Below are 15,070 nucleotides of genomic sequence, written 5' to 3'. Positions count from 1 at the left end.
CTTATACCCGTGACCACTATTTCGTGTTTCGTTTATTGTCCAATTTTGACTGTTCGATAAAACGTGTGTAACGGACTTTGAATTATATTAAGACACAGGGTATAAAGAAGTACTTAAAATATACTATGTATATCGTTTATCCCGCAGCGTAAAACCAAATACAAACTAACCATCCATCATCAAAACTAAATCTTAATCGATAAATTGCGAATTTGTTTTCTCCGGCCTTTTTAACGATTTCTTAAGTAAATGCTCCTATCAGCAATGAATACATAATCAAAACAAAATATCTGATATATAGTTCCTCCTAACTTTATCAAAACATTCATTGCTTTATATTATTTATTTGTACTTGAGTAAATATTGAGTATATTATCCTCGCCGTTAAAAACTATTATTACCTATAGGTACGTACTGCATAAATATTAATTATATTATATCCGCCTTAATACGCACCAATATTCCCATCTAAGTGTACCTACACATTTTTTACAAAAATATTCCGTATAATAAGTTATTGTTAATATAAGTGATGTCAAAATCTTTCTGTTCTACTATTTGCACCTAGACGGATTACTTAACTTAAAACTAAATTTACGTCATTAAAAGCATCTCGCCAACTCTATACTTCTCAAATATATTTGATGTACATACACGATACTATTCCCTTTACATTAAATTTATTAGAATTTTAAGTGAAAATTTCGTCCTTTATAAATAATTATCTAACTAAAAATTATTAACTTATTAAACTTACCTATCTATTGTTTTATTTGTAAACGTATCTATATCTCTATATGTAATTCTTACAAATTAATATATTATATCGAACATATCAAATGTATTCCAATAACATATTATATACTTATTTCTTGCTTGATGTTCTCTTTAGGGGCAACAATTGTTGAAATCCTCCTAGTCATGTTTTCTATTCAGAAGAAGGACAACTTCTTTAGACGATTGGAAGTGATGTCATAAGCAGCGTAGGGTTTGCTCGGTTTGTTACAGATTAATAAATTTGTAGCGATAAATGTTTATAATCGTAATACATTTGCTAATCATATCTTTGTATTTTATTCTTATGTTTTAATTATTTAATAAAATATTAGTTTTATGTGATACTATTAATCATTTAAATGTATAATGTTATTAAAGTTGTTCTTTTTAAACATAATCTCTCACATGGATTTACGATTGATTCAATGATAAATTATAAACATATTTTTGGCTAAATTTATTCCTGTATCCGTGTTTAATATAGTCTTACAAATGCGTCTTACGCTATGGTCTGTAAACCTTTTGACCATTCACCAATTCGGCTTCGTGAAGCTTTCATAGGCTAGGAGGCAAGCAGCTGGGATTATTGGGTCATTAATCACACCCCACCGTCGCCCGGTGGCGTAACTGTTCGCAAACAAGTCTGGCCTCAAGAAAATTGCTCACAATATCGATAAAATTATTAATCGTTATTCTGATTAATTTTATTTCTGCGTATTTCATTTAGGTAAAGATATTACAATGACAGTAACTATCGATCAAGTGGTTTTTTGTAGGAATTGTTCTAATTAGTTTAATTTTAAACCTTTTGCCGAACACATTATTGATTAAAAATATTATTCGATAACGTAAATAAGATTATGTGAATATATGCATGTGACTTTCTTAAGTAGGCTATGCATACATTTCTATATTTCCTAGAATAGATTTATATTTTATTAATTAACGGCTACCAGTAGTGTATCATTAATTTTAAATTATATGATAACTACTTAAATTCATAAAAATATAAAACCAATATCGATATATTTTCCATCACTATAGTAATATCGACCACAGACCTCCATTTTCGGCTACGGTAGATATGTACGTAGTTACTTATCTCGCTTCCCCCCCGCCAAGAAATCTGGTGTGGGTTACTACTACAGTTTGCTACAACAGATGTTCTTCAACGGTCTCGTGCTAAGTCCATAAAGAGCGTCTTATTTACGGTATTTGGTTAACAATTTGATTTAAAAAATATGTATAAAGACAATATATGTGCAAAGACGAAATTATTTACATCTTACTAATAGTATTAATACCGCAATAGTTTGTTTATTATTTAATTACGCCTGCACAGATTTCTATGTTTAGTATATAAGTAGGTTCATTATACCATCGAAAAAGACAATCAAGGATACTTTTTATTTTTTGGTTTTATTGTTTGGTTGGCCGATTGCGTTTCGCTTAAATAATAATAAACCTAAAGGACATAAAAGGGGATAATCGGTTTAAAATTTCAAAAAAGCGCTAAGATTTTCGTTTCGATTTTATGTAAAAAACATTTAAGTAAACAACAAAAATTTTAAAATGAATGAAACTTATAAAATGCAAATTCAAGAATCAAGAGTTGACAAATATGAATCTTTGATTGAACCGACATTATAATTTTTTTCTTTGCTTCAATTTGATTGAAAGTTTTAACCGATTCAAATCGCATTCCTAAACTAATTAGTAGAGCTCTAAATATGCATATTTGAAACACGCTGCAGAAAACAATTTGACTTACTTTAAGTATCTTGATATATTATTATTTTCTTATAATAATTTATTGAAAAAAAATACCATCAAGTATAAATAGTAATTAACCTTAATAAACATCGCGACTGCAGCGCCTACGGGCAAACAGTAAAATGGGGCATGTAGTTTTTGTAACAGCTATACCTTTTGGAAAAATACTGTTTGTTTGCTTTTAATTCGATAGAGTTTTTTTTAAAGGGGCTTTTGGCTGATAGATCTTTGAAGTTAAATTTCCCTTTAAACGCTTCAAATGTGATTCAATGAAAGCCTTTTTGAAAAGGTTTAGGCATTTACGTCACTTTAAGAAGATAATACATAATGATTATAAAAAGATATGTTGTTTAATAAAGCCTTTTGTTACTACTTTTCCAAGAAAGTAAGTAACTAACTTATATAATAAAATAATCGCATATCTCAGGACCTGCCAGTCTGATTTGAAAAATAGTTATAGAGATAAATAGTCCATTTATTAAGACAAAATAATTAATTAATGTTTAATATCACGCTACCACTCACGGGCGAGTAGCGTACCGTTTAATATGAATGAAACCGCGCGGAACAGCTAGTAGTGTTCAAAAATACAAGTGTGTTATTAAAATCGGTATTAATTTCACATACTCTATATGAATTTCTATGTGGATAATTTTAATGAATAAAATACTTTTAAAGCAAGCTTTTGTTTTGAATTTTAAAATTGTTTCAAGCAAATAAATATATTTCATTCATTCAATTTCATTGGATAAATAACAACGTAGTTAAATCATAGTTAAGTAGACGCTGTAATAAACAAAATATATAACTAACAAGATTCTAACTTTGTTTTAATTTAAAGTGTAAGTATAGTGTGATATCAAGGACGGTTAGATCAAACTTAGTTTCTCTTCTCGAACTTGTAATTAAAATCTCTCTTATCCGTGTCACACCGTAACTAAGCCCCTTGGCTTGAGTGTCCCTCCTATTATATCCGTCAGAAAAAATTAAACTCTATATTCAATAGAAAAGGTTGCTTTTTCATTATACGGAATTGCAAAGGACGAGGAAAAAGCCGAGAAAAAAGCACGTGTTCTATTTGGGATTACATTCGCCCTATAAACAAAGGTTAACATTTGTTACAGTTGCGTATATTTGTTACACTCCGCTGCATCACCGATAAAAGTCGTCGCTTGGGGCGTAGATAAACTTTATTGCCTTTTCAACTATTAATTGTCAAAATCTGAATTCTAATACTTTATAAACACCGTTTAAAGTATTTGGAACAGTATCTATAATTTAATATCTACTACAGCGTAAGCTAAATCTTTACAAAGTCGTGTTACTCTTCTGTAAGATATCTTCAAAAACATCGTAATATTATATTGAAGCCTAACATATTGTGCGTACTAACTAATAATTATCGCCTGAATTTTAATTATTTACGAATATCCATCTTTAACTATACGTAATATGTGCGCTCTACCCCTTTCAAATAGTATTTAAGCTATGCCCGTGCGGAGTGTCCGCCACTATTCACATTTTCACTTTAAGCCGGCATGAGCCGTGAGCGCGGGAACGAACGTATGCGCCCGGGCCTTTGCCATGTGCGGATACAATAGCCGCATTCTCATGGACTCAGCCTCGGTAAGCTGATTGCGTGACGTCATTACTCTGGGGCCGGTACACATTGATCGCACTGACGAATTATTTATTGTTTAATTTAAATTCTTTGATCTATAACAGATGAATAAATATAATTTTATAGAACTTATTTTTTATGTTACTGTATTTTTCTTTTTAATAAATTTGAAACAGAAAAAGTAAAATTTGGCATGTAAAGGATTTTTTTAAAAATGTATTAATATTATTAAATTAAAGATTCACGTTTTAAAAACTGATTTAACATTTACTGATCAAAACTTACATACTAAATTATCAAATAAAAATACAGTATGACTACAGCCTGGGTGTGGGTATTATAATGTAGGTTATAGGCGACGTGATCCTGGCTTACCGGGGGATTGGCCATCGGCTGCGAATAAGCGGTTCACGGCTATATAATCCTCCGTGTTAAACAACGTCGAAGTTACCTTTTCGTTAAAAAATGTATCCCTTTTTTAGAGGAACGATAACATTATTTTTCATTAATCGAGATAACTATACTATTTTAATAATGCTATATTGTTATTGTCGTAGTTAATTTTGTACGATATATCTTGTCTAAGCAGCGGTTCAACACGAACGAGGTCCCCGCAAACCGAAGCCACATCCGGGCGTGCTGGGCTCACTCCCGCCGCCTCTCGCGCACACGCACAAGCCACACCCTTTGAAACTGTCTCCACAGTCGCCTTATACATCCCTTTCGCAACCTTTTAATTTTCAGGTAAGCCATATTTATTTCAAAGAAAAAATATTACCGAAAAAAGTAATGTCGGTCGTGTATTTTAGGTCCTACCAACTTCATCGTGGATCGTGAGGTAATTTTAAACACAAATTAAGCACATAAAAACTCAGTAAGTGCTTGCCCGGGTTTGAACATGCAATTTTCGGTCAAGAATCAAGATTCTAATTTTCTAGCCATTGAGTCATTTCAGCTCAAACCTCATAGTAAACTAGAAACATAAACTCTCTATCATTCGTATCGAATGATATTGTTATTGAAATAATAATTATATTTTATTTCTATAGTTTAATATAAGCGGGATAAACGATTCAGCACCATTGAGCACAGCTTCTTCCGCGGGTTCAAGTGGAGCCGGTGGAGCCGGCGCCGTTAGCCCACTGCCTTTCATCCCCGAGCCGTTCCTCGCTCCGCCACCACCTGGATTACTTCATATACTCATGTCTAGCGATAAGTGCCAGGTATCAACATTAACAATATTTTAATAGTTATAATAATAATTAAAATATTAAGTGGCATATTGTTAACGGACATACCACATTTTAACCTACCTATAATATTAGTGCAACATCAGAAATCAATTAGTTTATACCACAAATGAATAGATACTTCTGATTAAAAAGATTAAGGTCGACAATTCTAACATACAAGCTTATATTAATTATGTTTAACATATGTAAATGGTTGAGTGGCTAGATCACCTGACTCTTAACCTAATAATAATAATAAAAATCTTTATTTGAAAAATATAAGCACTACAGTTATTACACCAAGTCGCTTATATCTACACTAATTACTTAATTACTTAATTAATTACTTAACAATTTTTTTTTTAATATTCTCACTAATTTGACTAAAACATACTACTAAGGACAAATGAGATAAAATTTAGTAAAAATAAAATTTATAAAAAAAGTAAACATAAATAAGCTTAAATCTATTTAGGAACTACAAAACATCTTTAATATTCTGGAATATATAGAATTGTTTGAATATAGTATAAAAGGGGTAACAAAATATGTCTACATCTCGACAACAAAGTAGGAAGCTATTTAAAAGTTTAACAGCCCTAGCAGTGGGGCTGTTGCTAGCTTGGGGAGAATGCCACATAGGTGGGTAACAAAACAATCTATGTTGCCGTCTTCCAACACCTCGCATATATTGGTCGGGAACATACAAATATATGGATTCACGCACAGCAATACTATCCCCTCTATTCACTAGAATTAAATAGTAAAATTTTATATGTGCGGATTCCCGCCTAAGCTGAAGTGTATCTAAACCAACCATACCTGACACAAACATAGAAGGATAGAGAAAAGGGTAGTATCCATATTTACGTTTAAGAAGTATCTACAGAATTTATGGTGAATTTTTTCTAGCATTATAGTGTACATTGCCTCACACGGACTCCAAACTATTGAATTATATTCTAATTTACTACGGACATAGGCATTATATAATTGTTCTATTACTTAGGTATTCTTAAATTGCGATGATATTCTAATAATGAAACCAAGGCATTCATTAGCATCTTTGCAAGTTTTAACTATATGGTCATGAAAATTTAATTTACTATCCCTTATAACTCCTAAACCCTTGATTTTGATTACATGTTCCATTGGTGTGTCAGACAAATTATATACATTTTTAATAAGCTTACGAGATCGAGAAAAAGTGATAGTTTTACATTTTGAATTATTAAATGATAATTTGTTTCTTATAGTCCAGTCAACTACAGCATCGATATCACGTTGTAACACTACACAGTCTTTAGTCTCAATTACAGATAGGTACAATTTCAAATCATCAGCAAACATAAGGCATTTGGCATTAGAGATAACACTTGGTAAATCATTGATCATTATCAAAAATTGCATAGGACCCAAGGTACTATCCTGACTAACCCCTGATCGAGTATAATACTCTTTCGATTTATACCCGTCTACCTTAACAAACTGTCTTCGATTTTTTAAGTAGTGAGCCATCAATTTTAAGAGAGAAGTTGAAAATCCTAATAAAGAAAATTTGTTTAAAAGTACATCATTATCTACGAGATCGAATGCTTTCGTAAAATCAACATAGGCGGCATCTACTTGACAGCCAGACTTAACTTTAGTACTTATATAATCTACAAATTCTATATGATTAGTCAATGTGGAGCGTCCAGGACGAAACCCATGCTGGCAATCACTCAATTGCCCCTTTATTTGTTTATAAATGATGTTATGAAGAATTGATTCAAGTATCTTTCCAAATACACATAGTACAGCGATAGCTCTATTATTAGTTATATCCGTGGACCAACTCGATTTTGGAATAGCTGTTACTCGCGACACTTTCCACTTGCTAGGGTATAAACATTGTTTAATTGAAAGATTATATACATGAAGTAAAGGCACTTCCAAAGCCGACAAGCAATCTTAGAAAGGGAATTACTGCAATTCTGAGTTCAGCAACTGTCATTTGTTTAATGGTTACCGTAGATTGGCAACCAAAGCGATTAGCCTCTTCCTCAGCTATCTTCACGTCTAACAGAGGAGAAGTATCATGAAACACAGAACTGAAATATTTAGCAAATGAATCAATGGCTTTCTGCCCCTGTATTTTTTCATTGTTATAGGTATATGTTTTTATCTGCTGTCTAGTTTTACGTTTTTCCTTTACAAATTGCCAAAAACTTGATGTTTCTATATTTATATTGTTTTCAACCCTAGATATATAATTTTTAAATTCTATATTTATGAGTTCCTTGACTTTAGTTCTATAGTATTTAAAAAGTTCTTTATTAAACTCTAAATCATAACACTTAAACTTTATTAAATTAAAATATTTTAATTTTATATAATATATTATTTCTTTGGTATACCATTTTGGATATGTATATTTATTATTCTGGACTATTGTTCTTGTAGGAACGTGTGTACTAATAACACCATTAAGTTTATTATATAGTATATCCACGGCTAAGTCAAAATTTAAATGATGTTTTTCAAGTAAGTCGGTCCAGTCAATATTCGCAATGTCAACGTACAAGCTGTGCAGATCTGCTTGCCGAAAGTTCCACTCCGTGATTAAATATTCTTCTGGTGCCAGAGATGTTGGATTTTTTGCTGTTCTAGGATGTGTGAGCAGTATCTCTAAGGGAGGGTGGTATGCATCCATGGGAACTAGATGTTCCGTATCGGACGATATTTTAATATTATTGTGATCCAGAGTAGTTAGTACTAAGTCTAATATACATCCATATTTATTGCTAATATTATTACATTGTTGTAACTTACTATATTCCATAAAATTATTAAATTGAGATCTAACAGTATTATTTTACGAATTTAAGTTGAAATCACCAACTCATCAGAATCAGATCAATCAGAAATCAGAATAATCTAACTTGGTTCGCATTGTTCGTGTTGTTACTCATGTTCAACTGTTCACTAGATTTACACGAAGATATAGGCTTTCTTATATGTGTAAGTTGCTGAATTTTCAATTCATAATCACAAATTAGCTTTACCTGTTTATTATTTTCGAGCAGTAGGTTTTTAATCTCGTTTTCCGCGCTTAATAACTTCTCCTGAAGTGCGAATAATTTGTTTCTCATACAGTTCATGTCTTCTATAACTTTTGCGCTAGAAGTAGTAATACTTCCATTTAGCTGACGGGACGGGGTCGAGCTCATGAAAGAGGAATTAGTATCATTTTCATCTGAGTACACCTCGGTTAGGCCTTCAAAAGAGTTATCTGTCGGAATGTTAGTTATGCATTTACGAATTGTTATATTGTTTCCTTCTGTCTCAGGAGAAATAGAACCTGATTTTGTCACAGGTGTACCGTGTTGTGTAACAAATTGATCCGTTTTTCTTGCTACTTTCTTGCTTAAGTACGACATCATTTTCAAAAATTTATATGTAAATATATATCCAAACAATAAACAGTATTTTTTTTATTTAATATTTTTAATCGTTATTTCTTACAGAGACATCTATTTTTCAATAGCAGTAACTCAATTGTTATTCGATATATTAGTTGTTAATATCTTTATTCACTCTTAGATGGCGTTAGTGAGCAAACATTTTGAATAAAAAACGGATTTCGCAAGGTCTATTATTATTTGAATAAGGCTGCATTTAATGATTATTCCGTTATTTTTACACTAAACTTAGGAACACTTTGTTGTAACTAATTTTTAATTATTTTTAAATATTAGTCAAGCACTATACTCACTTGTTCAATTTTAATAGCCTTATATAAGGTGTTTGTAATCGATTTTATTAAAGTTTGTAATCTAAGCGCATTATCATTCGTTTCAAACCCAAGCAAGTACTTCTGAACTTTCATTTATTTAATTTGCGTTATAACTCATGTTGTGCCACTCATGGTGTAGACAAATTTGATAAAATCTGAGTGTCTCGAACGAAGGATATGTATTCACCAACTTGCATTGGTGCAGCGTGGTAGATAAACTCCAAATCTTCTCCTCAAAAGGAAAGGTGGCGTTTGCCAGCAGAGATTTACATGCTGTTACTTTACCTTACAGTTTCAATACTTTTACCCAAACTTTTATTCGTAAGCAAGTTAGAAAATACAGCATGTACTTATATAGATAATTTTCACACAAAAACTAATCTTTAATTATTTACAATCTAGGAACTAATGTGGAGCGCAAAGCAGTTGCAACTTCAGGGTGATCCGTCGTTGTTGCGTCCGCCAGCAAATGCGTTTGGGACCCCATTAGCGCCAACTTGGGAACTACTGCAAGTAAGTTAAACACTTATATTAGCAAGTTTTTTAAAAAATCTAGATATAAAAATCTACCATAGGTACCTACGTAGTTGTTGGTACTTTAATAATAATTATGTGCTTAATCTGTATTTATCGGATACCACCTGATATACCAATGTATTGCCACCAAGCCGTACTAGTGCAGTGGGCTGCAGCTTTTTAACTTACTTGGCATTACGATTTCTTGCAGTTTCAATAATCGCGTTATATGTATATATTAAATAACGTCTGAGAAAGTCGTCCTTTCGAATATATTTTAAGCGAACGCAATCAGATTTTTATCTTAAATCATAAAATGTCTATGGAAAAGTTCGTAACTTTAATGACCAATCTGCATAGGGCATAGTGAAGCAGTGCTCCAGCGCCATAAATCTACGGCGATTCCTAGGGTCAAAATATCTGTATTTGATTTTATTTATTGTTATTTTCTTTTGCTAAACTTTATTTTGCAAGTCAATGCCTTGTAATCGTACCCCTATCTATCACTTTAAAGACAGATATAAATTTTAACCACGTGGAAAGTCATGAGCCTGTTTTATGCACCGCCGCCGCACACCCTTATGCGGCACCTAGCCAAGCTACAGCTAATAAAGCATTTATTTTAAAAAAAAAACTGTTTTATATAAGTATTCCGCGTAAAAAAATCGCAAGGCATAAGCACGTGGCTTGTGGTTAAATAACATTAGGTATATACCTTTATCTAATGCATACAATCTGGCCTTCTGGGTAGACTCGCTGCATATGGACGGATAAGTTGCTTAGTGCAATACTGATTATATATGTTATGATATATGTATCACTGATGATGTAGTCTTTCTAGTTCCAACCAATTTTAGCCATGGCCATTCTCAAATGAATTTAGCAAACTGCGCAAGAGGTATTTGACTGCGACTTAGAAATCTTCGCACTTGTTTCTTTCATTGTTCAACGGAACTATTTCATACTGCCAGCTCGGCTACTTCCGCGTTGAGTAAAAATTACCTATGTATATAAATTACAATTGTTTCAAACTCTGAGAAAAATATGGAGCATTGACAATAATTCAATATTATGTCAACGTTTACTTGGCTATATTGGATATTGTGGCTAAAGTATATAGTCTGTATTCACAAAAGTGATAATGAAACCTTTTTGCCCTGTAACAAATGGTCACTGCTCCGTTTAAAAACAAACTTGGACTATTGTGGTTACGAGTATTTTCAACAATAGCGCTTGTAACGAACGAATAGTTAATCAGTAGGTAACAAGAAACTTTATTACAACTGCGATGTAATTATTTATATGTAATTTTAAGTTGAACAATTGTATATGATTATTAAGTATGTACCTACCTATGTAAAATACATATCTAATCATAAAATCAACGTTACGGAAAAACAGTAATATTTTTTAAGCTAAATAATATTACTATCTAAAAATATTTCTTATTTATTCATATAGGTATATTGTTTCATAGAAATGATAATCCAAATGTCGTGATTCGTAATGGGTGTGGGTATTGGAATCAGTAGGAGTCTTTTTGACTGGGCGGGTGCGGAACCGCGATTGGACGGACGAGGGGTGACTTTTCGCCTTCTCTTGACTTACTCCGCCCATTACATTACTCGACGTTGACTTAATAGCCTATAGTTATTATATACTGATGTTACTTACCCTTACATAAGAAATCCGATCGACAGCCAGTACCTACTTGTTTTGATTCGTCGTTTTATTGATAAGAACAATGATCTAATTCCAAAATATAACTTATATTGTTATACTTAAGGCTTAGTCGATACTTAAATTAATGTAAATAGGAAATATTACAACTATTTCATTGGTACCTCCCTATTATTTATAGACTTGTCTGAATATGCATACCTACCTAAGTATGATAGTTATCCTTGGACGTTAAGTCCATTTTAAATTACCTACTTAGTTTGTACTAAAAACTACTTCGGTAGATATAGATATATTGATTCATTGTATAAGATTTTTTTCTGTCTATTTAATTATGTCAATTAGTAAAGATGCTAGTTTACTTGGTTAAAATAAGATTAAATATTTATTTAAAAAAAAAATATTTCTTTGAAACTATTTTCGATAAATTATTAAGTACCACGGTATAAATAGTTACACGTTTGTAGACATAAATTCAAATTTGGGGCTAAATGTAGAGTCGATTTCAGGAGACAAGCGCACGCCTTCTTTTCATGGCAGTGCGCTGGGTTCGGTGCTTGGCACCGTTTCAAGCGCTAGCAGCCAGTGATCAGCTCGTATTACTACGCGCAGCGTGGAAGGATCTGTTCGTGCTTCATCTCGCACAGTGGTCTGCACCCTGGGATCTTGCACCTTTGCTGGCCGCACCTGCAGCGAGAGCGAGACTTCCGCCAGAGCCTCTTGCGGACCTTGAATTGAATACGTTACAGGTGAACACACAAAATAAAAAATCTAATTGGAGAACGACATACTTAGCCGAAATATGAAATTATCACTTAGGTATATATATACCTAACTACTTACCAAATAATCTTCATGCTACCGAAGTATGAAGATGTGTGAAGAGTTTGTTATAAAATCTATACTACTTAATGCTAATATTATACATGCGAAAATAACTCTGTCTGCCTGTCTGTCTGTCTATTGCTCTTTCACGGCCAAACCACTGGACCGAATTTGATAAAATTTGGTATGACGCAAACTTGAACCCACAGGACGTAAGCTACTATTTTATGCGAAACACCTGACGACCAACGGACAATAACAAAAAAAAGGCGACAACTAATAAATTAGGTAGGTATATCATAAACTGGTTTTCTGTGATTTTCAAAGAGTAGATCCTACCTAACCACTTAAATATATTTATGCATGTTGAAGAAGTATTTCGGATATTCTTGAAAATTTATTAATGAGTAAGTAGTTAAAAACATTCTAAATATAGAAGGTATACGTCATGCAATGTTTCTGAGATTTTTAATCAAAAGCTTGAGGCGTTTAACTCTGTTATAGGCAACGATAAAAAACTGAATGCGAAATGAAGAGTTTAAAATGACCGTACAAGCAAAGCAATTCACAATTAAAGAATTAAAAGTAAAATCTTATGCGGAATGACTTGCTGATGATTATTTTGGGACGTGAGAGGAACTTTGATGATTAAGTACTTTTAAAAGAGCGTACGATAACTGGTGACTAATAAGCCGATCAATGAGATAAATTACAATAAGTAGTATATTCGTGTAAACAGACCAAAGTTTCGGTGGATACTCATGTGTTTATATATTTTATTACGTTAAATTCAGCCATTTTATGCTGATAATATTGCAAAATTAAACCTAATGCATTAAGGTTTGCTTCCACTTCCTTCTCATTTACCAGATTATCGCCAATTTCTAATATTACAAGAGACCTTCTCGATTGCCGCACACATGGTCCAAGACTTGCCCATCATCGGCGAAGCGCCCTTGAAAGTGTGCCTCCCGGGTTATTTTACACCCCCTACACTCTGGATTAAGAAGAGCCTAGTTACGATAACACTGAAAGTAAAAACGATATTGCAGTATTAACACTTACCCCCCAAAACCATTTATCATGATTACAGAGTTCCATAAACTCTTATACAATAAATTCATTTAAAGTCATGAATAATTAAGCTAAAAACCCAAAATAATCAAAATCAAAATGAACTTAGAATAAAGGCGGAATTTTGAAGCAATTTTATTTTATTTTAATTCTATTTCACAATTTTTAATTTTATTTTATTTGAAACTGCTCTTCTTCGGTCTACCGGTATTCTTCTAAATCGGTACAGCAGTTTAAACGTGAAGAGGTATCAGACAGAGCTACGTTTGCATTTATAATATTAAGTAGTAGAGATAGTTTAAAAGCGTGACATTAGTCTTTTTCATCGATTTTAAATAGACCTTTTTGGCTGAAGATCATTTAATATTTTAAATATACGTTATATTATGTAACTAACAGAAAAAATGATAACTAAATAATAAAACTTTGACCATCCTTCAAGTACATTTCAAAATATATTTTTTTGCAGGAAATTTTATGTCGATTTCGTCAAATCGCGCCCGATGGCAGTGAATGTGGCTGCATGAAAGCAATTGTGTTATTTTCACCAGGTTGGCCTTTTTATATATTGGCTTAGCAAATTTATGATGATTTTAATTATCCTCGTAAATAATATATTGACATATTGCAGACACACCAGGCCTAAGCGAAACGCAGCCGGTCGAGATGTTGCAAGATCAAGCACAATGCATTTTAGCTGACTACGTCCGTACTAGATACACGAGGCAGCCCACGAGGTTACTAATAGTCAATTATGCATATTTAAGATAATGTAATACACTCCTAGAATTCGAAGGGTTCAACTATCGCTAGAAAATAAGATCTAATCACGATTTATTCAGCTTTAATAACTTTGTTTATTAAGGGAAAAATATTGTTTACGCTATATATTGAAATTTCCAATCAGCATGCACGAAAAAGATATTGAAATATTAGAATTCATATTTCATCAGTATATAATATTCTAAAATAAATAAAAAACACTATTGTGTTCCCTATTTCAGGTTCGGTCGTCTCCTTTTATTACTGCCATCTCTTCGTGCAGTGCGAGCACGGTCTATCGAGTCGCTTCTGTTTCGGGAGACTGTGGGCGACGTATCAGTAGCGACGCTGCTACACGACATGTACAGAATGCAACCCGCCCCCACACCAGCATTCCAACCTCCCCAACTTCCGACCAATGACCATTGTTCATCTCCATACGCTGAATCCAAAGACTTTTAGATTTCATAAAGCGTAAGACCACAGATAATTTATGCAAGTCTACACAAGACGTAGACAATACGTATCAAATTATCTGACTGATTTTCACACTACCATTTTTTAAGGATCACAAACGCCTCGTTACCACTATTTATGCTAATTGTTTATTTTCTTTAAGTTAAATAAAACTAAACTCGTTATCGCATATTTTAACTTTTTTTCTTTTATCAGAAAAGTACCTAAGTATAATATGTATACAAACTGATTAATATAAATATATTATAAATCTTAGAGTTAAACAGTGAATGAATAAAGTATAGAAGCATTACTTGAATGTAACTTCGCTTTAAAAATAGCCAAAAATCGCAAACATCTTTTAATACTATATAAATCATATGTAATAAATCATTTCGCTAATTGCCAATAAAATTGTTAGTATTGGTTACGCGCAATTGAAACAAACCTTAATTGTAAACGTTTTAAGTTTGATTTACTTTGCTTACGCAAAATGCAAGTATAGAAATAGACCCAGTGTATTGTGCCAAGCTATATGTAAATTCATACAAAAGTGCAATGAAAATAATAGGAACA

General features: G+C 32.4%; 1 protein-coding gene across 1 annotated transcript in view; it reads left to right on the top strand.

Moving 5' to 3' along the window:
- LOC113403898 (protein dissatisfaction) overlaps positions 1 to 14,662 on the top strand; it is a 31,933-nt gene extending 17,271 nt beyond the window's left edge. Inside the window, exons 4-10 of the mRNA XM_026644531.2 lie at positions 4,761 to 4,915; positions 5,221 to 5,394; positions 9,584 to 9,694; positions 11,887 to 12,126; positions 13,746 to 13,827; positions 13,908 to 14,013; positions 14,281 to 14,662. Of these exons, the coding sequence (XP_026500316.1) occupies positions 4,761 to 4,915; positions 5,221 to 5,394; positions 9,584 to 9,694; positions 11,887 to 12,126; positions 13,746 to 13,827; positions 13,908 to 14,013; positions 14,281 to 14,500 (1,088 nt within the window). The 3' untranslated portion in view covers positions 14,501 to 14,662. The remainder of the gene's footprint in view (positions 1 to 4,760; positions 4,916 to 5,220; positions 5,395 to 9,583; positions 9,695 to 11,886; positions 12,127 to 13,745; positions 13,828 to 13,907; positions 14,014 to 14,280) is intronic.
- The last annotated feature ends 408 nt before the right edge of the window (positions 14,663 to 15,070 follow it).

The sequence above is a fragment of the Vanessa tameamea genome, chromosome 10 (genome assembly GCF_037043105.1).
Source record: "Vanessa tameamea isolate UH-Manoa-2023 chromosome 10, ilVanTame1 primary haplotype, whole genome shotgun sequence".
Classification (NCBI taxonomy): domain Eukaryota; kingdom Metazoa; phylum Arthropoda; class Insecta; order Lepidoptera; family Nymphalidae; genus Vanessa; species Vanessa tameamea.
This window is presented reverse-complemented; position numbering and strand designations above follow the sequence as displayed.